General features: G+C 49.1%; 1 protein-coding gene across 10 annotated transcripts in view; it reads left to right on the top strand.

Moving 5' to 3' along the window:
- The window catches only part of PPP6R3 (protein phosphatase 6 regulatory subunit 3), a 131,750-nt gene that overhangs the window by 67,401 nt on the left and 39,862 nt on the right, over positions 1 to 24,487 (top strand). For all 10 annotated transcript variants that reach the window (XM_047775064.1, XM_047775063.1, XM_047775062.1 and 7 more), the window contains 7 exons: positions 757 to 822; positions 3,074 to 3,186; positions 7,792 to 7,905; positions 15,147 to 15,276; positions 17,182 to 17,334; positions 19,312 to 19,461; positions 21,098 to 21,162. In XM_047775064.1, coding sequence (XP_047631020.1) covers positions 757 to 822; positions 3,074 to 3,186; positions 7,792 to 7,905; positions 15,147 to 15,276; positions 17,182 to 17,334; positions 19,312 to 19,461; positions 21,098 to 21,162 — 791 coding nt within the window. The remainder of the gene's footprint in view (positions 1 to 756; positions 823 to 3,073; positions 3,187 to 7,791; positions 7,906 to 15,146; positions 15,277 to 17,181; positions 17,335 to 19,311; positions 19,462 to 21,097; positions 21,163 to 24,487) is intronic.

Below are 24,487 nucleotides of genomic sequence, written 5' to 3'. Positions count from 1 at the left end.
GTTTGGTTTCTGGCCACCCACTCCTACCCCCACCCCCACTGGCACCCTTCCCCCTCCTCTCTTTTAACCTTTGGGGCTTGTGTGTGTGTGTGTGTGTGTGTGTGTGTGTGTGTGTCCTGTCTGGCTGGGGAGTGCCTTGGTGGGGCGTCTCTGTTCCTTTTTTCCTTCAGCCTTATTCTCAGTGCATCACGGCGGGGTTTATCTCACATGTAGATGAAGAAGAGGGTTTGGCCCCGTCCTAATACTCGCTCTCTGCTAACCTGAGACGGGGCAGATAAACGCGGCCCCCACGTTTCCTGTGGTTGTCTTGGTTTTGGAATCTAAAAGGTCATCATGTGTTTTAAGCTGGAGGCTTGATAGCAAATACTGCTTTTCTCAGCCTTTCTGAAGCTCTCGTAAAGTGACTGCTCTCCTTCAGCAAACGTCTGACTCCCATTCCCCCGCCTGCTTCATGTCCAAAGTCCAGACCCTCCCAGTGCTCAGTGTCTACCCCGTGGCTTAAGAAGTGGACGTGCGGAATTTTTGGGTGTGGGTATTGTGATTTGGGAAGTGGTTGGTACTGTAGCTACTGCTAAAATAATATATTCACTGGCGTTTTCCTTGGGGAACTTTTAATTTTCTGTAGTGTTCAAAGTCCAGAGAAACCTGTAACCTTCTCCTTAAACTGTGATGGATATTTCCAAGTATGTTAGTCTTCACTGGGGCTTGAACAAGAGCCACTCGTTGCTATGACCCCTTCTACAATGTGTTTTACAGTGGTTAAATGAGGAGAAAATTATCCAGAGGCTTGTGGAAATAGTTCATCCGTCGCAAGAAGAAGACGTAAGTTCTCTTGTTAAAACTTTTCTAAGAACCGCTTTTATCAGGGCCGTAATTGTGCCGGACGTGAAAGTGGAGGGCGGGTGGTGCAGCGGTCTTCGCTTCTCGAAACACCAGAGGCTCTTGGAGGAACTGCCTTTTGCCCATGCCCGGAACCTTTCCCGAAATGTGAGACAGCCGCGGGTCTGGCACTGTCTTCCTTTTAGGGCTGGGACTTGGGGTGGCCCCTGCTCGCCTTTGTTGCCGGCCTCCCCCACACTTCTGTTTTCTTTTATACTCATCATCTTTAGCCCAAATGGTGTGGCTGTGTCTGTCTGCATTTGTTATTTCCATTCTGGCTGAACCTTTGCAGACAGCACAGCAGCGTCTCGGGCACCCGTGAATCCCTAGTGATGGGCTCTTGGTGGTTCTGCGTCCTGGCTGCAGCTTTTGTGCTCTGTCAAGGTTGGCCTTTGTCCTGGTGCTAAAGATTGACTCGGCAATGGAACCAGAGCTCTTTGGAGTTTACACCTTGAGCTCTGTGCTGAGGGGGTGCCCATCTGGCGGGGTCGCCAGGACCAGAGGGCGTGCCACTGTCCCCGAGGCCGATACTCTTCTTCTCTGCTGCTGCTCTTCTGTCGCACACCGAGCCCTGTGGAACCGCCAGCATGGGGCCATTTCTACCTGCAGAAATGACAGCTCCTTATGGTTCAGTTGTAATTCTGTAAAGGACTTGGTTCAAGCAATGCAAGGTGTGTCGTGGGGCCTGGGGCAGCCTCCTTGCCCGCCCCTGAGTTCTGGATTAGCCGGAGAGTGAGCACAGCTGGAGAAGAAGCCTGCAGCCAGATGTAGATAGATAGGCCAGTTTCTTGTGGAGGTGGGTCTAGCTCCTTCTACTCCATTGAAAACCGTTGGTCCTGGAGTTTATCTAAAGCAGGCTTCCCATCCCACCTCCACCTTCAAAAAAAGAGAGAACGTGTTGACCATTAAAGGGGTTGTTGATTCTCACACCCCCCTTCAGACAGCGCATATGCCTCCTGCAGTGTTGCTGCTGCTGAGGCCCAGGCCATTCCAGTATTGGGTGCTAGAGGGTGAGAACCCCTGCTTGGAAGGAGCCCTCGGCCTGGTGGGGGTGGTGACCCCCCTGCCTTGGCTGGGGAGTCGGATGGTTCCAAGAACACACTTCCCATGCGCCGGAAGTGTGTGGCTGGTGCAGGCCGTGGCGAGTGAGGACAGGAGCATGGCCTGCCCTGTTCACAGGGAGGGGGCATCCATCATCACAGGGGTCGCGTACTTGAGCAGAACTTGATTGCTCAGCAGGATGCTATCCTTGTCTGGAGGCGCCAGGAGAAATTGACAAAGGAGAAGCCCAACCCTGCTGCAAGGTTTTTGCAAAGGACAAGATGTTTGGGGCCTTGGCACCTTCTCTACTTGACTTGCAAGAAAGTTAGTTTTGGGAGTTCCCTGGTGGCTCAGTGGGTTAAGGATCCGGCATTGTCACTGCTGTGGCTCGGGTCACTGCTGTGGTGTGGGCTTAATCCCTGGCCTGGGAACTTGTGTATGCCACTGGTGCAGCCAAAAAAAGAAAAAAACCAAGTTAATTTTGTCTTTTAGACAGTCCTGTGGATACTTCTGTTTTGTATCAAGTGGTAAATTGCATGCCGAAATTATATTGACCAATTTATATTTATTAAGAAAATGTTAGGCTCTGAATCCAAATAGTGGGTTTTGCTCCCCTGGTGTGTGTTGTCATCTGAGCTGGAATCTCCTTGTTCTACTTGCGCTGGGCGCTCTGCTCAGTCCGCAGGTGGTGCTCGGTGCAGGTGTCCGGTGCTGAGAGTTTAGCTCTCCTGTAAGGTGACACACTGGAAAAAGAATTCCTTGTCCATTAGCATATTCCAGAAAAATGCATTTATTTTTTTACGTCACAGAAGTGTGTGCGTCTTTCTGTGCCGATAAAAGTATATATTGGGGGGATGTATTTTTCGTCAAGTATTAAGCGTAGAAATTTCCCTTGCCAGGACTTGAGTCCCATCTCCCTCCACAGGGTGACATGTATTTCATTGGCGGTCTTGTTAGGTAAAGCTCGTTAGTCTGGCAGGGTAGATACGCACGCTTTACATATGCTTTTTCTTCTGACCGTAGCTTTTTACTCAGTGTAGTTTGTAGCCAGTGTGAATTTATGTTATTACTTAAGCAATTTCTTCCCTAACTTTTAATTATAAATTTGACATCTGATGTGTTTTATAGTTAAAATTGTACTTCTTTCCTTTAGCGGCATTCAAATGCATCACAGTCACTTTGTGAAATTGTTCGCCTGAGCAGAGACCAGATGTTACAAATTCAGAACAGTACAGAACCGGATCCCCTGCTTGCCACTCTAGAAAAGTATGTTTGAAACTCTGTTCTTGTTCTTTTTTCACATGGATGCTATCCGATAGGTTACCCCTGGAGGTGGTTGGTAAGTGCTTCTAAAGTGGGATCCGGTCCCTTCAAAGGACCTGTGGGTGGGCGAGAAGGCAGGAGCACCTGCTTGTCCGATCTCAGCCTCTCATTCATGATGCCCTTCGGAGACCTACAGGGTAAAAATGTAAATAAATGGTATTAATACGTAAGCTTTGGACTTCTCAAATAATTGTCAACTAAATTCTGTGAAAGCATCGTAAGACGGGGCAGTCATCTCAGAGCTGTGCTGACTGCCTTTGTGGTCTTCAGGGGAAGGTAGTTCTATGTACAAACCAACCTGACTTGTTTTAGTCAGCGATTTTTATCAGAAAGTCTTAAAATTCACCACACCTTGGCCGCTCATTAGACCAGACCTGATTGGAAGGGTTACGCATCTTGTGTGTGTGGTGCTTCTGCCTTTATTTTTTAGACAACTCCTAATGAACGGACGTCTCTTGATTAGGCGGAAGACAGCTTGGGGAGGGTGTGCTCTTGTGAATTTTATGACCGGTCAACCTGCCCTGTTGGAATTTCTAGATTCACGTGTTTTCAGGAAGAATGTTTACCATCCAGGATGGGCGTACTTTTGACCTGCATCGTAGGATGGAGTTAGTTTAATCAGTGAAACGAAGGCACTTCCCCCTTTGGGATGAATGGTTGGAGCAGCCGCATGTGACTGGCAGTCTCACTTCAGTGTCCTGCTCCTGTTGTTCTTTTTGATGGTTGCTGGAATTCTCTTAGTCCTCCTGTACATTTTGGCTCATTTGCATCCTTTGGCTTAACTGTCTGGAAGGCCCCTTTGTTAAAACAAAACATTGGTGTGTACTCTTTACTTGACATGTGTGACACAAGCGAGGAATAAATTAGAGACAAAACGTCTTGCCTTAAAACTCTACCTTCTGAGACGTGAAGGTCTGTTTTCCTGGCACGTGTTTACTGGAGAACAGGAGGACACCGGCCAGTTCTCTCAGGCAGCAGAACTTAGCAGCCTCCGAGGAAAAGGTCCCCGCGCCCGCCCCGTTTCCGTTTTCCTGGCATTATGGCACGTGGGCTCCTCGTATAACGTAGAGTCTAATAGTTGCAGTAGTATTAGGCTGAACCATGAAGAACTGCAATTTGAGCAGGTTAAAAAAATTTGGCTGTCAGTAATTTCATATGGTTCATGACTGTGTTGTTCAGTAGACATTTAATAAAAGCTACATGTAACTTAAAATTTTCTAGTAGCCATGTGAAAGTAAAAAAAGGTGAAATGAATTTTAATATCTTCTATTTAATACAAAGTAATGTTTCAACATACGCTTGTTTTTTTAAAGTATTAGTGGGATACTCTACATCCTTTTCCATTGTACACAGTTTTGGAAATCGAGTGTGCATTTTACACTTAGGACAGACCAGCCCACACTGGTTACATTTTGAGCGTTCTGTGCCCACCAGTGGTGATTGGATCCCTTCTTGGCCTCAGTGGGCTCACCCTGAGCGTCAGGCAGAGGGTGGTGGCACTGAGGTCCTCGGTGCCAGCCCTGTCTTGACACCGGCTGTTGGGACCACATGTGGGCCTCGCTGCTGAGGCCTGGGTGCGCACTGGCGGAGGTGTTTCAGGCAACTGTAATTGCATGTAGACAGGGGCACACTCAGGCCTGACATCGGTACATATTGGTCGGAGTAAAGTTCTTCAGACACGTGGAGCGAACAAGTAGGGCCCCTTGCCGTTGCTGAGTTAACTGCCCTTAGCAGCGGGGGGACTTACTCTCTGCTCTGCTTCCCACACTCTTCTGGAGAATGAGAAACCAGCCTCTTAATGTCAGACATGTTCCCACGTTACAGTGGTTCCTCTAGTATCTGTTGGTGAAGAAAATACACAGTGACAAAAGGCTCCTATGAGCTTAGTAGTGGGCCTTTATTCATCGTAATAGCACCTGTATATAGCTTATATATCTGTACAATTACCTGATTGTTATCAAATAATACAGTGATGTTCTCTTACTAAGCCGATCTACTTGGTACACAGATTACCTCGCTCGGTAGGACAGTGCCAAACACCCGGGGCTGCGTGTAAACACCGCATGTATCAGTGGATGTGTCCGTGAGCAGCTAAGGCAAAGGTGGAAATGACCCAAGGCTAAAGAGAATGGTCAGGAAGGGCAGAGGTACCAAAAGGTCTCCAAGAGAGTGGCCAGGCTCTTAGGTGGTGAACGTCAGCTTGGAAGACGGGGCTTTAATTGAGTAGCTCTGTGAAAACGTTGGTGTTCCAAGGTTTGTTAAAAACAGCCGAGTTCGGGAGGGCGGGCTGTGCGCCTCCCCGCTCTCGACACAGGCGAGCTTAGAGTCCGTGGCAGTTGGACCCCACTTGAGCCAGCCAGTTCTGTGGAACTGAGTCTTTAGCTGCCCGTGTGAAAGACAGAAGCAGACGCCAGCCACTGTCTCTTCTCCATCCGCAAGGTGCTTCATCCGAGCCTGATCAGTGCCCTCCCGCCTGGAACAGCTCACATCAGCAATCTTACTGATGCTCATCCTAGAACTCCGCTTTTTAATTCACTTTCGATTTTATTTTGTTTTCTGTCTTTTTGTCCTTTTAGGGCCGCACCCGTGGCATGTGGATGTCCCCAGGCCAGGGTTTGTTTTATTCACTTATTTATGTATTTTCCGCTGTACAGCATGGGGACCAGGTTACACATACATGTATACGTACTTTTCCCTCCTATTGTTGTGTTGCGATGTAAGTGTCTAGGCTGCTGGCCTACACCACGGCCGAGCCACGTCTGCAGCCTATACCATAGCTCCCGGCAACGCCGGCTCCTTAACCCACTGAGCGAGGCCAGGGATCAGACCCGCAACCGTGATTGCTACCTCATGGTTCCTAGTCGGATTCGTTTCCATCTCTCCCTTTTTTTTTTCCCTTGTCTTTTTGCCATTTCTTGGGCCGCTCCTGCGGCATATGGAGATTCCCAGGCTGGGGGTCGAATCGGAGCTGTAGCCGCTGGCCTATGCCAGAGCCACAGCCACACGGATCCGAGCCACATCTGCAACCCACACCACCGCTCACGGCAACGCTGGATCCTTAACTCACTGAGCAGGGCCAGGGATCAAACCTGCAACCCCATGGTTCCTAGTCGAATTCGTTAACCACCGAACCATGACAGGAACTCCCGTTTCCATCTTTTTAAAAAGTAAAAGCGAATGTTTTCTCACTTGTAACTGAATGCCTTCTTACTTAAAGACTAGAAGGCTTTCCTTTTATCCTGTTCAGTAAGCGCAGACGTCCTGTCTGTGGTTTGGGGAGAGGTGTCACAAGCAGTGTAGTGCTGGTCTGGGAGTACTTGAAAGCTGCTTCCTGCAGGGGGATCCTGAAGTTAGGTTAGACACCCGTTTCATTGGCTTCCCCCAGGTAGAAAGAAAGAGATGCTCTCCCTCTTGGCTGCCCTAACTTGCCAAGGAACTGGTGTTAGCATCCCCTGAGCACAGCTGTACTGGGTGACTGGCATGTCTGCCAGGCGGGCAGCGAGGGGCACCCAGCTGTACATCGCATTGCAAGGGAGACTCCATTTCCTCATCCACATGCCTTGTATTAAACATTAGAGATCCTAAGAAACGAAGGCTTTCCTTGAGTACCTGCATATGAACATACCTAACAGGTCGCCCTTGCGTTTTACCCTGTGACCTTGTCACACGTTGGGAGAGGGGAGTGGAAGAGCGTGTGGAGAGTACTTTTTTTGTTTGTTTGTTTGTTTTGCCTTTTCTTGGGCCGCTCCTACGGCATATGGAGGTTCCCAGGCTAGGGGTCGAACCGGAGCTGTAGCCGCCAGCCTACACCAGAGCCACAGCAACGCGGGATCCCAGCCGCGTCTGCAACCTACACCACAGCTCACGGCAACGCCGGATCGTTAACCCACTGAGCAAGGGCAGGGACCGAACCCGCAACCTCCTGGTTCCTAGTCGGATTCGTTAACCACTGCGCCACGACGGGAACTCCCTGGAGAGTTCTTTTGAGGCAGCAGTTCCGTCACATCCATTTCATTGCATGGTTTTGATTTTACCAGATGTTAATGGTAGAGGGAAGTGCTGCCGTTGATGTTACCTTACACCTGCTTTTAGGTCTTCGTTAATTATACATTAATGCCTTTGTGGGAAAACATTTATGGTTTCCAATTACCCTCAAACAAACAAACAAACAAAAAACCTCCCCTCCTTTTGTGGGGGTGAAGGGTTCCAAGTCTTACCACCCCCGCCCTCACTCTGATCTGAATGGGAGGTGTTTCCAGGCTTGAGATAGTTGCTGGCTGTCAGCTAGATCAGCCAAGGCAAGCAGGGCCCGGAAGATGTTGCTGAGAGAAGGGGCGGGGAAACAGGTACGTGTATGTTAACATCTGTAACAAGCAAGGTCACTCGCCTGCCTCGGTGATGTACTGAAAGTAAAGGCTTAACGAATACGCACAGGTGAGGTTGGGCTCATGTAATACTTGTCTCGCTGATACCATGATCTTGGGCTCTGTTAGTTGTTAGTGTTCGTGACCTTACAAGTAGCGCTTGACTCTTGATTTGTTTCCCTAGGCAAGAAATTATAGAGCAGCTTCTATCAAATATTTTCCACAAGGAGAAGAATGAACCAGCCATAGTCAGTGCAATCCAGGTACTGCTGACTCTACTTGAGACACGACGACCCACGTGAGTTTCCCTTCTCTCTTAGAAAGTGAGCCTTTTGGGTTTGCTTTAAGAATTTTTAAAAGCAAAGCATTAAGTTATTGGTTGATAGCTACAATATCACGCCCTTAAATTTCAGGTGCTGAATCTTTTTCTGCTATATAAATAGTTTTATATGAATGCGATACATAGATGTAGTTTAAAAATACGGTTTGGTGAATACTGTTGGCAGTATTTGGGTTTTTGTAGTAGTTCCCAAAATGCTATTGTAATAAACAAAAATATGCAAAATAGCTCAAACACAAGAGAAGCTTATTTCTTGCTCACGAAAATTGAAGATAGCTGTTCCTGGTTGCTGTGCACTCTCCAAGCGGCAGTTCAAGGACTCTTTGCACCTGTGATTCCTTCCAGTGCAGACTGGCCTGAGGCTTCAGGCTGGTTTGGGGGGTTTCATGTGTGAGGCAGTACAGGCCATTAGGCTGTTTAAAAACAGATGGCGGGTGGAGGCCTTCAGACACATTCTGTGCTGTGTGTTCTAGAGTCAGAAATGCGGTCTCTTTTTCCTATTTGTGTGCTCTGGAAAAGCCGTTTAATATTTGTCAGACTTTATTTTTTACAGTTGATACCCAAAACTAATTTCGTTAGTAATTGTCAGAGTTCTCTAATTGATTCCTAGAGCATGAGAATTTGAAGAAGTGTATATATCTGTGTGTGTGTGTGTGTTCCAGGAATGTGGGGTTTAGAGAGAGGAATTTGTATTTTTTACCCATTCTTGGATCCATCCAGTAAACCAGAGGGCAGGAGGAGAGACGAGGTCTCCTGTCAACATATGAAAATACAGCCGTTACTCTTAATGATGTCGTCTGGTTTCTGGCAAAATAGTAAACATAGTCTTAACCAATCTTCACCTCCCAAAGTTCCTGTCTCTGTTCCTGGTTTTTAATCTTTGCTTAATGATAATACGTGGGCAGCGTGGCAGCACCGCTTCAAGTGTGTTGTAATTTTGGGAGTGTAGCTGCAGTTTTGACTTTGTCTGTGTCTTCCCTGGTAAATCTTATCTTCAGTAATGTAATCAGTAACCTAAGGTATTAATCAAGTGGTACAGGACTGTTATCTTGCTACTCATGCCACAAGGCAGTTGCATCCTCTCTGAAACTGGTTAAAAAGCAGGAGAGCTGCTGCTGTGAGATTTATATTGATGACTCTGGCTTGAGAAAGGAATAAATCAGAAAAGGGAAACAGGTTTGCTCAGGGAAGAGAAAAAACCCACATAATTGCACAACTTAGAGCAAATGGAGGCAATACAACAATAAAAGCAATGATAGGAGGAGATTTCTCATCAGGAGTAAGTTATCCTTAGAGCACAAAGGTGCAAATACTAAGCAAGACTAAATTTAAAGAGGGTGGGGACAGGGATGGGGAGTCGACTAAGATCTTAGCCTATCCTTATGAGATTTCTGAATCCCTAGGATAAAGAGTAAATCCTAAAAATATTCGGATAAGAAAAAATCAGGTTAACTACAAAGCAAATCAGGTTGCCAGACATCTCCCTTATAAAGCTGAATACTCAATGAAGAGTAGAGGACAGGATTGTGACCCTGAAATACTTGGGTCGCTGTGTGAGGACAAGAGGGGTTTTCAAGCCTATGGGGCCTCATTGTCCATCTGTGTTCTGTTCCTGTGGTAATTTACTTGGAGATGGACTTCACCAAAGCCAGACAAAAATAAGGTAGCGTAAAGAACTTAAGGGACTATATTGGTGAAGTTGACAACGAAATGAAACGGGGATGGGAAACTAATGTGAGTACTGAAATCATGCTAAGAGTGAATAACTGATGGAGTTCCTGCTGTGGCTTCAGCGGGTGAAGAACCCGATGTTGTCTCTACGGGGATGCGCGTTTGACCCCTGGCCTCGCCCAGTGGGTTAAGGATCTGGTGTGGCCGTGGCTCTGGCGTAGGCCGGCGTCTGCAGCTCCAGTTCAACCCCAGCCCGAGAACTTCCATCTGCCACGGGTGTGGCCCTAAAAGGAGTGTGGGGGATGAATAATTAAGTCAACTGTTGAAAAAATGCGGTAAATTCCAGATTATTTTAATAAAACTCAAAAAATAGGGAGAAAAGGGATGTTTGTGCACAATATAGTTCTTCTGCCGAGGAGCTCTGGGGTACTTTGAAATACAGTTTCCTTGTTCATCGGAAGAAGTTATAGTTCAGATATGTTTTATGAACCATGCAGGATGCTGGTGGGTATGTAACGGGCGGAGCACCTCCAGTGTGGGGAGAGCAGAGAGACCGCGAGGCCTGGAGACGCGGGACTTGGCGCACCTCCGTGAGCCCCTCAAGAAATGCTGGGGCCAAGTGGCTGAGAGGCCAGAGAAAGGCGCCCTTGCAGCGTAGCTTTGGGGGGGAATGCACGGTCCCCCGCCCCCGATCCTCCTCCATTCTTGCCCCTGGGGAAGGGAGGTCAATGCTGAAACCCGAAGGTACAGGTGAAGGCCGTTAGCGGTGGGAGGAAGGGACCAGGGAAAAACCTCTCTCCCACAGGACAGGCAGGGACACATGCAGGCCCGGGCTACCAGAGACCCCCGGCACGGAAGTAAGGGCAGGGTCTCTGAGGGGGCCCCACCCCTGCAGCCCAGGCACACTCCGCTGCCTGAGAGCAGGCGGAGCCAGAGCGGCAGGGCTCTTCTCCCCTGCAGCCCTCCTTCTGGGCCGCCCTACGGGGAGCAGCAGCCGCTGGCAAGGAAGGGCTGGCGGGTGGCAGGGTGGCAGGCGGCTGGCGGGCACAGAAGACCTTCAGCTCGGGCAGGGCCGACATGGAGGAAAACCTGGCAGCCCAGCCCCAGCTGTGAATACAGAGTAGCTGGGGTCAGATGGGAAGTCTTTAGTGCCCTGAGAGAAATCAGTCGCACAGCAGCAGCTCGGCCGCCAGGGTAGACGGATCCCCAAACCCACACGCGAGACCTGCTTCGATCAGTTTCTCTCGTCTTCACGGCATCTCCCCGTTTCAGCCAAAAGTTGCAGGACAGAGAGGCAGGATGCAAAGAGCGCCAGCAAACGCTCAGGAAAGAGGCATATTCAGTAGAACCAGATTCACATGTGTTGGGACGGTCAGGCCGGGAATTTAAAATAACTATGGTTAACATGTTAGAGGCTTGTGGGAAAAGTGGACAGTATGCGAACAGATGGAAAATTTTAGTAGCGACATGGAAGTTTCTAGGGAAATGCTAGAAGCGAAAAGAGACAGCAAATGGCGAGTGTCTCTGGGCGTATTTGTCACCTCTGACGCCGCCGAGTTTCCAGTCAGTGTGGGACGTTAGGCATGACTTCTCCCGAGGGGCGAAGAGTTAAACCCAAGAGATGGCTGCTTCGTGAGGTCCGGTACATACCGCGCGCCCAGATCCCGCGCCGATAGCGTCCGCCAGTAGGAGGAGGCAGGGCTGCCTGGAGAACTGGCTGGTGCTAGGACCGGGCTAAGCGGTGCATGCGAGGAGCCTGGAGCACCATGTGGCGCCGAGAGGAAGGAAGTGCGCGACGAAGCCACGCCGTGGGGCTGCGGGAGGGCTCTGGTCAGCCAAAGCTGCCGTCCCTTGCACACCAGCATAAAGTGGTGCTGTGTCAAAGCAGGGTGTGAAACATCCCTAAGTCCAAGCCGACAAAAATAAACGATTGGGCGGCCGTGCGGGGAGTTCGGCACAGCTTCCTTCCAAAGATCGCAGTACGGCGGGAGTCAAAGAGAGCCGGACAGGCAGTCTGTCAGTAGTGAGCTCAAGTCTGACGGAGAAAGCTGACCAGTACGAGCTCAGCCAGATGGTCAAAGTCAGCAGACAGCCAGTGAGAAGTCGTGTGCGGGTAGCGCCCTGGCTGAGATGTGATGAAAGTGGCGTTGTGCCTGCGTGGTCTTCTCCCAAAGACCTGGGGTCCTGAGAAAGGCAGCAGCCCAGACCCCCCCACTCCCCAGGGACACTCTGTGAAGTACCTGACCAGTAGCATCAGCTCACAGCCACGAGGAGACGTGACAACTCAGTGTAAAAGTGGTGTCTCAGGCGGATTCTGGACGGAGGAGCAGCTTGAGATAAAAACTAAGGAAATGTGAGTAAAGCATGGATTTCATGTGTGGGTATTGGTTCAGTGGTTTTGACAAATGTCAGATACTGGGGAAACTGGGTATGGGTCATAGGGGATCTCTGTACAGAAATGTTTGCGGTTTTTCTGCAAATCTAAAAACTACTCTAATGGGAATGAGCATAACAGAAAATCAGTGAGAACAGTACCGGCAGCCCACTTGCCCTGACTGACAACACGGGGTGCTGCAGAGGCTGTGGAGCAGCGGGAACTCTCAGTTACTGCTGGTGGGACTGCAAAATAAAACAGCCACTTAGGAAGACAGAGTGGCAGTTTCTCACCAGATTAAACATGCTCTTGCCGTGCGGTCCAGCAGTCTTGCTCCGTAGCATTTACCCAGAGGAGCTGAAAACTTAGGTTCTCACAGTCCTGCACACAGTTGTTTAGCAGCTTTACCCATGCTTTTTGCCAAAACTCGGAGCAGCCAGGATGTCCTCAGTAGGAGGTAGGTCAGCAAGGAAGCTCTAGTTCATCCAGACGGTGGAATAGCATTCAGCCCTAAAGAGAGTGCGCCCTCAAGCCCCAGAAGGTCATGGAGGAACCTTAAATGCAGATGCACAGGAGGAAGTGGAAGAAGCCAGTGTGAAGAGGCTGCGTGCTACACGATTCCAAGTACACGGCGCTCTGGAAAGTGTCTCTTTTTACTGTGGAGACGCTGCAAAAGTCAATGGCTGCCAGGGGTTTCTGGCGGGGGTGAAGCGAACAGGCGGCGCACGGAGGAGGGCAGTGAACGTGCTCTGCGGGGCAGAACGACAGGTGCCCGTCCTTGTCCTGAGCCACGGCGTGGGCACCACCAGGAGCGAGCTGCAGTGTAACCGGGCCCTGGGAGATGATGCCGTGCCCATGCAGGGTCCTGGATTGTTAAAATCCACTCCCCCGGTAGAGGATGCTGATAAAGGAGGACGCTCTGCATTTGTGGGGACGGAGTGTCTGTGGGCGATTTCTCTAGCTTCCCCTCCATTTTGCTGTGAACTTAAAATTGTTCTGTAAAAATAGTTGTAATAAAAAATCGCTGTAACTCACACAGACTAAAACCATGTGATCCCTTCATGCTAAAACCTCTCGGCAGACTAGGAATAGAAAGGAGCCTGACACTGTAAAGTGAAATGGCCAAAGATGGAAATAGCCCTTAAAATCAAGGAACGTGGCAGAGACATTCCCGTCACCATCCCGTCAGCTTCTGCTGGAGGTCCGAGCAGTGCAGTGCGCCAGAAACGAAAGAAAAGGTATCCAGGTTGGGGATTAGGAAGTGGGCTGTGGGGGCAGGTTTTTAGTAGAGCCGTAGCCAGACCTCGGGTGTATCTTCCAGCACGCTCTCGGATAGTTACTCAAGGGAATCGAGGTGTGTTGCACAAAAACTTGGAAGTGAGTGTTTGTGTGTCCTTCTCATAATCACCCAGAAGTAAGCAAGCAGGGTGTCTGGCGCGTGGATGAAGCAGCAGGGGTGCTTCCGGACGATGGCTGGCTCTTGAGTGGGGAAGGGCGGACTGCTGGGGCCTGTAGCAGCGGAGCTCCTTGTGTCTCCAGATCTGAGTTCACTGTAGCTCTGCTGGGAATGGCAACACGGTTCATGTTTTGGATTTGGTGGATTTTTACATATATTTTATTTATTTATTTATTTTTGTCTTTTTAGGGCCGTACCTGAGGCATATGGAGGGTCCCAGGCTAGGGGTCTAATTGGAGCTGTAGCTGCCGACCCCAGCCCTCGGCAATGCCAGATCCTTAAACCCACTGAGCAAGGCCAGGGATCGAACCTGCGTCCTCATGGATGCTAGTCAGACTCGTTTCCGCTGAGCCACGACGGGAACTCTGGATTTTTGCACGTGTCTTAAAGAATAAAAATGAGATACACCATGGGTATTAACTATGGTACCTGAGTCAAAAGTGGTAGGTAAACTGATAGTCACCAAGTATTAGATGAACAAATAAAATGTATGTGAATGATTAAGCATTTATTTTAGCATGTTTTTGTGTGGGTTTTCACATACCTGGGGAAAAGCAGATTGTTCTGTAAATGTGGCTTAGAAAGTGATTCGCCACTTGGGGAAAAAATATCATGTCTCTGTTTGTTTTGCATAAAATAAATTCTAGATGAGTTGAATTCAAAATACTAGAGAAAAAGTATGCAGGTACTTGTAGAATTGTGGCTTAGAAAGAACTTTTAAGTATGGCTTCCTGGAAAGAAACTATAATGAAGAATGCTGTATTTGGCCACATAAATTATTAACCCCTACACGTTACAAAGCACGGCAATCAGAGCATAAGGCCTTTTCCTGCCCTCCCCTTTCTAGTATTTCAGTTTCTGAACGCTGTTCCGCGTAGCGCTTAGAAAACGCTTGCCTGTGTGAAGTATTTCAGGGAAGAGCCCTTGTCACTGTGGGCGTTGTTAGCCTTCGTCCCCACTAGCGTGGTCCTCCAGCAGTCCTGGGAGAGGCAGCCTCTGGTGGGCCCCGTCCTGCCCAGTAGAACAAATAACTGGTAAACGAAGAGGCGGGGTTTGGGCTCAGGCCGTCTCGCTGCAGCAGCTGCACGACTAAGCTCCGGTTCGCGCTGACACCCCCTCTCCGGGGTCGCTTAATCTGCATGTATGCCCCCACTCGAGACTCTCCCCCCTCGTGTCCTTCCCCCCTCCTTTGAGCGGTCCTGTGCCCGGGGCTGGTTGGGGTTTGGGAGTCTCATTCCCCTCAGCCGTCTTCCCGTGAGGAGTGGTTTGTGATGACTGTGGCTGGAGCTTTACGTAGAGGAGTGATCTAAGCCTTTAAATAGGAAGCAGTGCGGATGGCTCAGGAGAAGCCGGTAGCACAGATGCAGGCCTGTTGGTGAACAGTCCCCCAGGCAGGCAGCGTGGTGCCTCCTCCTGCTGCTGTCCCCGTCCTCCGGTTCGAGACCTGACCTGAGTACGACAGGAGCCCAGGAGTTGGGAGGTTTAGTAAGGAGCGGCACGTAATCTCTCCCCCGCCACGGGGCCTTTGGAGTCAGATCAGGGTGGCTGGTCCTCGTCAAGGTGTTCTGACCCCCTCTTCCTATCCCTCCAGAAGTGGGGGGGCGCCTGCCACAGCTGCTGCGTCTGCCGCTGTCCACTGATAGGGAGCACCTTGAGCCGTTGCTTCCGAAATGACCACTAACGTTGCTTTGTTTCAAGATTTGAAGGCCATATAGAGATCTGCCCACCAGGCATGGGTCATTCGGCTTGTTCGGTCAACAAGAGTGTTCTGGAAGCCATCCGAGGAAGACTTGGATCTTTTCACGAACTCCTGCTTGAGCCGCCCAAGGTAGGACAGCCGTCTTGAGCACAGCTCGGTGATTTGATGGGAGTTGTTAGCGGTGAGACTGGCTGTGACCGACATGGGCAAAGTATATTGCTTTTGAGCCAGTTTTTAATTGGCTTTCCTTTAAAACTGATGAATGGGGTAGAATTTAAATGAAGTAAAATATGTATCTGCTTAGGAAATTCCGCCTTTTTGTTCTTTCTATAAACTCTGGGTACTCACATACCAGTAGAATAAACCACTTTCTTCTCGTAGCATGGTACTTTCCTATCTTTGAGGGGAAGTTGACCTTTCAGGAATGATCTTTGAAGTGGGTTGTCTTGCTCAGAGCTGGAGAGTGTCCCTGCCTGGTGGACGTCTTATTTGACGAGCAGTCTGTTGACTGTGACTCGCAACGTGAGTGTTTCTCTCGGGGCGTCCGAGTGCCGATCTCAAAACGGCTGTCTCCTCAGGCAGCTGCCGAAGGTGCAGACAGCAGACGGCAGGAGCTGCAAGAGGCGGGCGGCCAGAGTCCACGGTGGTGTCCTTGGCCACCCACACACCCGGGGCCGTGGACTTGGCCTAGGGCAGAGGCTCTTGCTTCTGGCCTCTAAGGGTGGGAGAGAGGGCTCGGTCGGCTCTCCCACTGGGTCTTTCCTTCCGCCCCACGGCACTGCATCCAGCACCCCAGGCCTGGCGCTCTTGTCTCCGTGGCCTCCACCGTGTGAGTTCCTGGGGACTTAGTGCGCTGTCCCTTCTGAATTCGGTATTTTTTGTTTAACCGTTTTGTGGAGGGGAGCAGAGACAGATTTGTCCGTTGTGTGAGGTCTAGTTCTGCGTCCAGAGGGTCTCTTCAGGTGACTGTGCTGCCAGGGAGCCGGCGGTGGTCCCCCTCGGCCGTGTCTCACTGGTGCACAGCCTGGGCTGGGTGCAGACCGAGTGGTTGGCGTGCTCGCCGTGGACAGGGCCTCTCTTGGTGTTTCTTGGCGGCATCCTCAGGCCGGACCTGGGAGGAAGCACAGGCGCGTGAGGAAAGGAGGTCTGCTCGGGGGGACCAGGATCCAGAGGAGAGGGTGCCTCTGGCCTGTGTCTTGGGTCCAGGTGGACGGAGAGGCAGCGGTCATGAGGATACACACTGCTTCTCTTCTCGGGCCTGATTCCACGGTGAGCCAGGGTCCGGTTTGCACTCCCTCGCTCTCTCTGCTGGGAGTGTGGGCTTCCTCGGTCTGCTCTGGCCACTCGATGGGGTGTGAGAGCAGGTCCATGAAGCTTTTCAGGATGGCTGTTAATGAGGGCTGGGCTACAGATCCTGGGGAGCCGGGAGGAGCAAGGCTGCCGTGTGGACGAGGACGCTGACAGAGGGCACCCTCGTCGCTCCCTTATAATTCACCGTCCTCTCCTGCCAAACTCCTGAAATCCTGAAACATTGTGAGACTGTCTTTTGTGATTTCTGGGTACGGAAACGCCCCTTAGCAGACAGGAGCAGGTTTGAGGTTGGTCCTGTTTTCAGGATGCGATCTGGAGGCAACTTCTGAGTTGGTGTTTTTATCACAGATTTGGCAAAGATAGGACTGTTCCAGAACCACTTGTAACTTTTCTTAGTTTCTTAGATTTCTGGTCAGGTTGGGAATATTGCCCTTTTTTTCCATGGACTTCTGTAGCTTTCTGCTTTATTTCTATGGTGTTGGGCATGTGGAAGGCAGGGTGTTACTTGATTTCTTAAAAATTTGTGTGTAGTCCAGGGAAATGACTTCATTTCCCCCCTTCATGTGTATTTCATCACATCTTAAAGCTGTCAGGAGGCGTTCCGGGTTTTCCCGTAGGTGTAGCATTTAGGTCTCGTCGTGTGCCAGGTCAGTTTGCCTAGTGTTAGCTCTTACAGCGTTGTGTGCTGAGCGGAGTTTAACTGGAAGGCTTCCTCTCCCCCAGAAAAGCGTGATGAAGACCACATGGGGCGTGCTGGACCCTCCCGTGGGGAACACGCGGTTGAATGTGATAAGGCTGATATCCAGCCTCCTTCAGACGAATACCAGCAGCATCAACGGGGACCTCATGGAGCTGAACAGCATTGGAGTCATATTGGTAAGCCCTCCGGACAGACGTCCGCCCTTGCCCTCGGTGCTTTACGGATGGGCCGCTCGAGTTAGGACCTCACGAACGCAGCGTGTGTCAGCGACTTCGCTTGGTCCGAGTGTAAAAGGCTTCTCTGTGGTTTTCCCCTTGAGTTTAGCACCCGTTTCGGATGCTTTTGACTTTAGGTGGTCATTTGCTGTTGCTGTGCCTGAGAATGGTATTAGAGAATTTGCGAGATGGTTGAGATGTAGACGTTTGCCTCGGGAGCTCAGTCTCACGTAGGTGATGGAGGGCGTGTGGTCGCCGTCTTCAGGGACCACGTCACTGCCTGACAGCTCACTGCCTTCTCGTCGTCATTAGCAGAGGGACAGACTTTATCCTCTTTCCACTTGTAGAAGGTAATGACTTCGTCTTTTGATTTGAGTCCAGTTGTTAGTCTGCTGCAGTGGAAGCAGAGGGAGTGGAGGGAGAGGAAGAGCCCAGGGAGGATCTGACCTCTCTGGCCCAAGTCCCCGGCTCCAGGGTTTGTACTTGGGCTCCACGGGCCTGGCTCTGCTGCCGGTGTGCGCTTGGTCCTGCCACTGCCCAGCGCCGACGGCACAGCGGTGGACTCTCAGCAGGTTCCACGCCGCACGCCTGGCGGCGTTGGGCCTGCTGCGGAGGCGGGCCTGGGTGTGCGCTCTTTACCTGGAAGGGCTGCACGTGTGCTTCGTCTGCATGTCTCAGGTGATCCGAGTGCAAAGTCCCCTGTCTCTGGGGTCATGCCCACAGCGGGGTACGTCCCTCGGCTCAGGAGTGGTGGAGCCGGGATTGGAATTCACGCCCAGTTGTGACCCCAGGCATGCCCTGTCAGCCACACCAATGTGCTTCCCGTTGCCTCTGAGATACTTCTAGTTGTGTTTCAGCTGTGGGTTGAATGCTGTGTCAGTTGAGAGCGAAGAGAACAGGACCATGGTGGAGAGAGAGGAGACGAGAGGCTGCGAGGTAACAGGTTCTCTGGAGAAAGACGAGAGGCTGCAAGATGACAGGTTCTCGGGTGGCGTAACCGTTGTCCCCTGGGGACACAGTTTTTGCCTTGCCCTCCGGCTGCTGTGGGAAACTCTAGGAATCTGGCTTTCTACCCTTTCCACTCTGAGAGTCACCCTGAAGTCACCACTTACTCGTCTTTAATCTTCCTGCTAGTAAGGATAGAGCTATTGATAATTCAATCTGTCGTTAGTCTTAGAGTTACTTTAAGTTAAGCTTCATAAACTCCTAAATGGATCGTCAGTCGTCACCTTTTCATTTTGAGATTAAACACCCAGCCTCCCCCACACCCTGGAGACGTACTTCATGCCTTTTGGGAATTGCCTTTCTGTTCTTGTGATGCCCCCCTCATTGCAGCGGATCTGGAAAGCCCTTGCTCCTTCAGGAGAGCCACACGCCCCCACCTCCTGCACCTTTCTCATTTGGCGCCATCGGCTGATGGCGCCATGGGTTTTGAATGACTGGGTGGTTATTTTTAGGGTGGGAGCACCTTGAAGTTGCAGACTGTATTGTCTGTCTCCCATGTTGTACCTGAAGTCACCAGTAAGCATTTCTCGAATCAAAATGAAATTCTCATAAATTTCTTTGAAAATCATTGGAAATCAGCTGCACTTAATGTCTGTTTTTAGTCACTTTGAAAACAAAAGGTGCTTTCTCTTTGAGGAATTGACTGCTGTCTTTTTCTTCCTGTGTGTATGGGTGGCCTGTGTTCGAGTCTGTGCAAATTCTGGCGTGTTGGATGAGCAGATAGCTTGCTATTTAGTCTATGAAGGTGTTTCAGACTGCCTTCAAAATAGCATATGTTCCCTTTAATTAGTCCTCTTGGACTGTGATCACATCGTTTTTACCTGATTAATTCAGTGTTTGGTGACTGGTGCGGAGGGAGTGGGAGGAAAGGAGGGAGTGTGGTGGCATGAACACCGAGGTCACTGAATGAAGCATTCTTTTTCTCTTTTGTAGGACATGTTCTTCAAATACACATGGAATAACTTTTTACACACACAAGTGGAAATTTGTATTGCACTGATTCTTGCAAGTCCTTTTGAAAACACAGAAAATAGCACAATTACTGATCAAGACGCCACTGGTGACAATTTGTTATTGAAACATGTAAGCTTACTTGGTGTCTTAATTTCTGCCACTCCTGGGTGTAGCACTTTTCTGCTTGAAGTGTGAAGTGAATTGAAGTTGAGAGGTGGGAGGTTAAATTTCAGAGTCTAAATATTTAACTGTCTTATTTCCATTGTGCTTTTTAAACCAGTGATTCTATAAATCATATCCTGGACCTTTAATCACCAAATGAACTTTTTAAAGAAAAGCCTAAGTAGCCTTCTTATTTGGTAAAATTAATAAATTCAAAGACTTAGAAATCTTTTGGAGATTAAAAAGGACAATCCAGGAGTTCTCATCGTGGTGCAGTGGAAATGAATCTGACTGGGAACTGTGAGGTTGTGGGTTCGATCCCTGGCCGCATTCAGTGGGTTAAGGATCTGGCGTCGCCGTGAGCTGTGGTGTAGGTCGCAGACACGGCTCGGATCTGGCATTGCTGTGGCTGTGGTGTAGGCCAGCGGCTAGAGCTCTGATTTGACCCCTTGCCTGGGAACCTCCATATGCCGAGGGTGCAGCCCTAAAGGGACAAAAGACAAAAAAAAAAAAAAAAAAAAGACAATCCAAATTTAAATATTACCGAGGACCTTTGAACTGTGATTTGGCCTGCCTGCGTGTTTATTTCTGGTGCTGAATATATGACTGAAAGTTGGGAGAAGTGAGTTCTGTGCATTGTTGGGCAAACCTCTTCTTGGGCTTTGTTTTCTTTTGTTAAATATAAAGTGATTTTACTAAGCCAGTCTGCAGGTTTCTTCCTGCTCTGAAATTTTGTGATTGTGTGACATTCTGTAGCTCACACTTGAGTTACTCCCAAGCCTTGAAGGTGGGAAAGACCAGCCCGGAGTAACTGAAAAGGTGAGAGGGACAGACGACTGGCTAAAACGGGCATCGCACTTTCCAGTGATGCTGCCTCAGCGCTTGTCATTGGCTGGCAGAACTTTGGCAACATTGTTTTTTGTTTTGTTTATTCTCTTTTCAGGGCCACACCTGCAGCATTTGGAAGTTCCCAGGCTAGGGGTCGAATTAGAGCTACAGCTGCCGCCCTGTGCCGTGGCCATAGCAACGTGGGTTCTGAGCCGCATCTGCGACCTGCACCCCAGCTCATGGCATCGTTGGACCCTTAACCCACTGAGCGAGGCTGGGGATCCAGCCCACATGGTCATGGACACTAGTTGGGTTCATTACCTCTGAGCCACGATGGAACTCCAGGCCACTCCTGTTTTTGATATGAATGCAGTGTTAAAATTCTAGATGAATTAGTTCATCTAGAAGTAAGTGTTGCTAACGTTTTAAAAGTACAGCTATTGCCGTGGATTGTGAGTTAAGTTTTTGCCAGGGCGTAATTGTCTTTATTTCGCTTTCATTTTGGTCAGGCGCTATATTTCTGAGCCCAGATTTCATGGCTAATAAAACCTGGCTTTGCTTTAAGTCAGTTGCTCACTGGTAGCAGTACTTGAAATGTTATTTCAATAGATGCCCTGCTGAAGACAGATCCAGTCTTGAATCCCTGTAGTGTTCTGGGGGCTTGAGTAAACTTCTGATCGCAAATGAATTGTTTGACTAGAATTTGATTTCGCTTTAAAATTTTGACACCTGGACATTTATGTAAATGCTAACTGCAACATTCCTTTTTGTTCAGCTCTTTCAAAAATGTCAGTTAATAGAACGAATACTTGACGCCTGGGAAATGAATGAGAAGAAACAGTAAGTAAATTGGGTTTTGATAGTTCAGTTTGATTTTTTTTTCCACTAAAGAATAGTTGATTTACAGTGTTTCTTCTATTTCTGTTGTACAGCAAAGTGACCCAGTCACACACAGTTCCCTGTGCTGTACAGGAGGAACCCAGGGCCCATCCATTCCAAACGCAACAGTTTGCACCCAAAACCTCCAACTGCCCGTCCATCCCCCCACCCCATCCTTGGCGGTGGTCTGTCTCTGTTTTGTGGATAGGATAATCTGTGTCATAGCTTAGATTCCACAAATCAGTGATATTTTATGGTATTTGTCGTCTTCTTTCTGGCTTACTCTGCTTCAAATGAGAATCTCTAGTTCCATCCATGTTGCTGGAAATGGCATTATTTTGTTCCTTTTTGTGGTTGAGTAGTATTTCATTGTAAATACGTACCGCATCTTCTCAATCCAGGCATCTGTGGATGGACATTTAGGTGGTTTCCATGTCTTGGCTACTGTGAATAATGTTGCAGTGAACACAGGGCTGCACATATCTTTTTCAAGGAAAGTTTTGTCCAGATACATGCCCAGGAGTGGGATTGCTGGGTCATATGGTAGTTCTGTATTTCATTTTCTGAGGAACCTTCATACCGTTCTCCATAGTGGTTGTACCAATTTACATTCCCACCAACAGCTCAGGAGGGTTCCCTTTTCTCTACGTCCTCTCCAGCATTTGTTATTGGTTGACTTGTTGCGATGGCCATTCTGACTGGTGTGAGGTGGGACCTCATTGTAGTTTTCATCTGCATTTCTCTGATAATCGGTGATGTTGAGCAGTTTTTCATGTGCCTGTTGGCCATCTGTATGTCTTTTCCGGAAAATGGTCTACTTAGGTCTTCTGCCCACTTTTCAATTGGATTGTTTCTTTTGTTGTTGTTGAGTTGTATGAGTTGTTTGTATATTTTTGATATTAGGCCCTTGTCTGTTACATTGTTTGCAAATATTTTCTCCTAGTCCTTGGATTGCCTTTTTCCTTTTTTTAATGGTTTCCTTTGCTGTGCAAAAGTTTTTGAGTTTAATTAGGACCCATTGGTTTAGTTGTGTTTTTATTGTTATTATTCTAGGAGGTGGATCAAACAAGATGTTGCTGTGATTTATGTCAAAGAGCATTCTGCCTGTTTTTCCTCTAGGAGTTTTATGGTGTCTGGCCTTATATTTAGGTCTTTAATCCAGTGTGAGTTTATTTTGTGTATGGTGTTGGATGGTGTTCTGTTTTCATTCTTTTGCATGCAGCTGTCCAGTTTTGCAGCACCACGTATTGACGAGACTGTCTTTCCTCCTCCGTATGTCCTTGCCTCCCTTGTCCTAGGTGAGTTGGCCATAGGTGCTTGGGCTTATGCCTGGGCTTTCTGTCCTGCTCCATTGAGCTGTATTTTTGTTTTGTGCCAGTGCCAGATTGTTTTGACAACTGTAGCTTTGTGGTAGTGTCTGAAGTCAGGATGTTCAATTCCTCCATTTTTGTTTTTCTTTTTCAATATTACTTTGGCTATTTGGCATCTCAAGTGTTTCCATACAAATTTTAAAGTATCCTGTTCTAGTTCCGTAGAGAGTGTCCTTGGTAATTTGATAGGGACTGCATTGCCTCTGTAGATTGCCTCGGGTAGGGTAGTCATTTTGACAGTATTCTTCTAATCCAAGAGCCTGGTATATCTTTCCATCCGTTTGTGTCATCTTTGATTTCTTTCATCAGCGTCTTCTAGTTTTCAGAGTACAGGTCTTTTGTTTCTTCAGGTAGGTTTATTCCTAGGTATTTTCTTCTTCTTTTTTTTGTCTTTTTATGTCACCGCACCCGTGACATACAGAGGTTCCCAGGCTAGGGGTTGCATTGGAGCTGCAGCTGCTGGCCTACACCACAGCCACAGCAATGCGGGATCCAAGCCACGTCTGTGACCTACACCACAGATCACAGCAACGCCGGATCCTTAACCCACTGAGCGAGGCCAGGGAGCAAACCCACTAATCACATTGGTTTCCGACGAGCTCTGACAGAGGAACTCCAGTGTTTTATTCTTTTTTGATGTGATGGTAAATGGTAAATTTCTCTTTTTGATCTTTCACTGTTAGTATATACAAATGCAGGGGGTTTTTGGGGTTTGTTTTGTCTTTTTAGGGCCACACCTGTAGCATATGGAAATTTCCAGGCTAGGGGTCACATCGGAGCTGTAGCTGCTGCCCTACACCACAGCCCATGGCAATGCTGGATCCCTAACCCACTGAGCGAGGCCAGGGTTCGAACCTGCATCCTCATGGATACTAGTTGGGTTCATTACCACTGAGCCACGACAGGAACTCCAGATTTTTAATTTGAGGAAAACGTCCTCCCTTGCTCTGGACAGAGAACAGTGAAAATAAGCATATGGTGCAAGCCACTTTACAGTTAGAAATGGTTCTGCAAGGTGCAGATTGTTTAGTTTCCCTGATAATTTGCTTTTAGAGCCCCGTCCTGAGGGAGACCAGGGTGGGAGTATCCCACCTCTGTCGCCGCCGTTGAAACTTGGTGGTCCTTTGCGAGTGGCCCTTTGTCTGAGAGCACCGGGGGCTGAAGGAAAAAATTACTGGGTCAGATCCTCCTTGATGATAATTAGCAGCTTTGCTCTTGTTACCCCAGGTTCTCAGTGAAGGGAAGAGTCACTTTGTGCATGGGACTCGAGGGGCGTAAAGTTGCCTAGTGTTTTCCTTCTTTCTGTCTGTCTGTCTGTCTTTTTAGGGCCCCACCCACAGCCTGTGGAAGCTTCCAGGCTAGGGGTCTAATCGGAGCTACAGCCGCTGGCCTGCGCCAGAGCCACAGCATTGCAGGATCCGAGCTTCATCTGCAACCTACACTGCAGCACACGGCAACGCCGGATCCTTAACCCACTGAGCAAGGCCAGGGTTCCATCCACAAGGGTGGATCCTAGTCTGGTTTGTTAGTGCTGAGCCATGACAGGAGCTCCCTAGTGTTTCCTTTCTTAGAAAATTTCTTTTAGCTGATAGGCAAGGTGCCTTGAAGCATTGGTTGATGCATGGAAGTAGCTTTGACACCCAGACTTTCTTTTCCGGTGGTGTCGTCTAGGACAGGCGTTCCTCTCTAGGGCCCTGGGAGCTTGTATTCTGTCCTGTAGATTCTGAGGCAGGCGGTGTGGTGGGAAAGCCTCCCAGGGCATATACTGCTGGGGTTTCTTTTTAAGGCAGGCTTATTGAAGTACACGTTCCTAGGGATTCTGACAAATGTGTGCAGTGGTGTAACCACCACCGTCAGGGCAGAAGCTTGCCATCACCCCATCACCATGTCAGTGCCCCTTGGTAGTCTGACCTTTC

Source organism: Phacochoerus africanus, chromosome 4 (genome assembly GCF_016906955.1).
Source record: "Phacochoerus africanus isolate WHEZ1 chromosome 4, ROS_Pafr_v1, whole genome shotgun sequence".
Lineage (NCBI taxonomy): Eukaryota > Metazoa > Chordata > Mammalia > Artiodactyla > Suidae > Phacochoerus > Phacochoerus africanus.
This window is presented reverse-complemented; position numbering and strand designations above follow the sequence as displayed.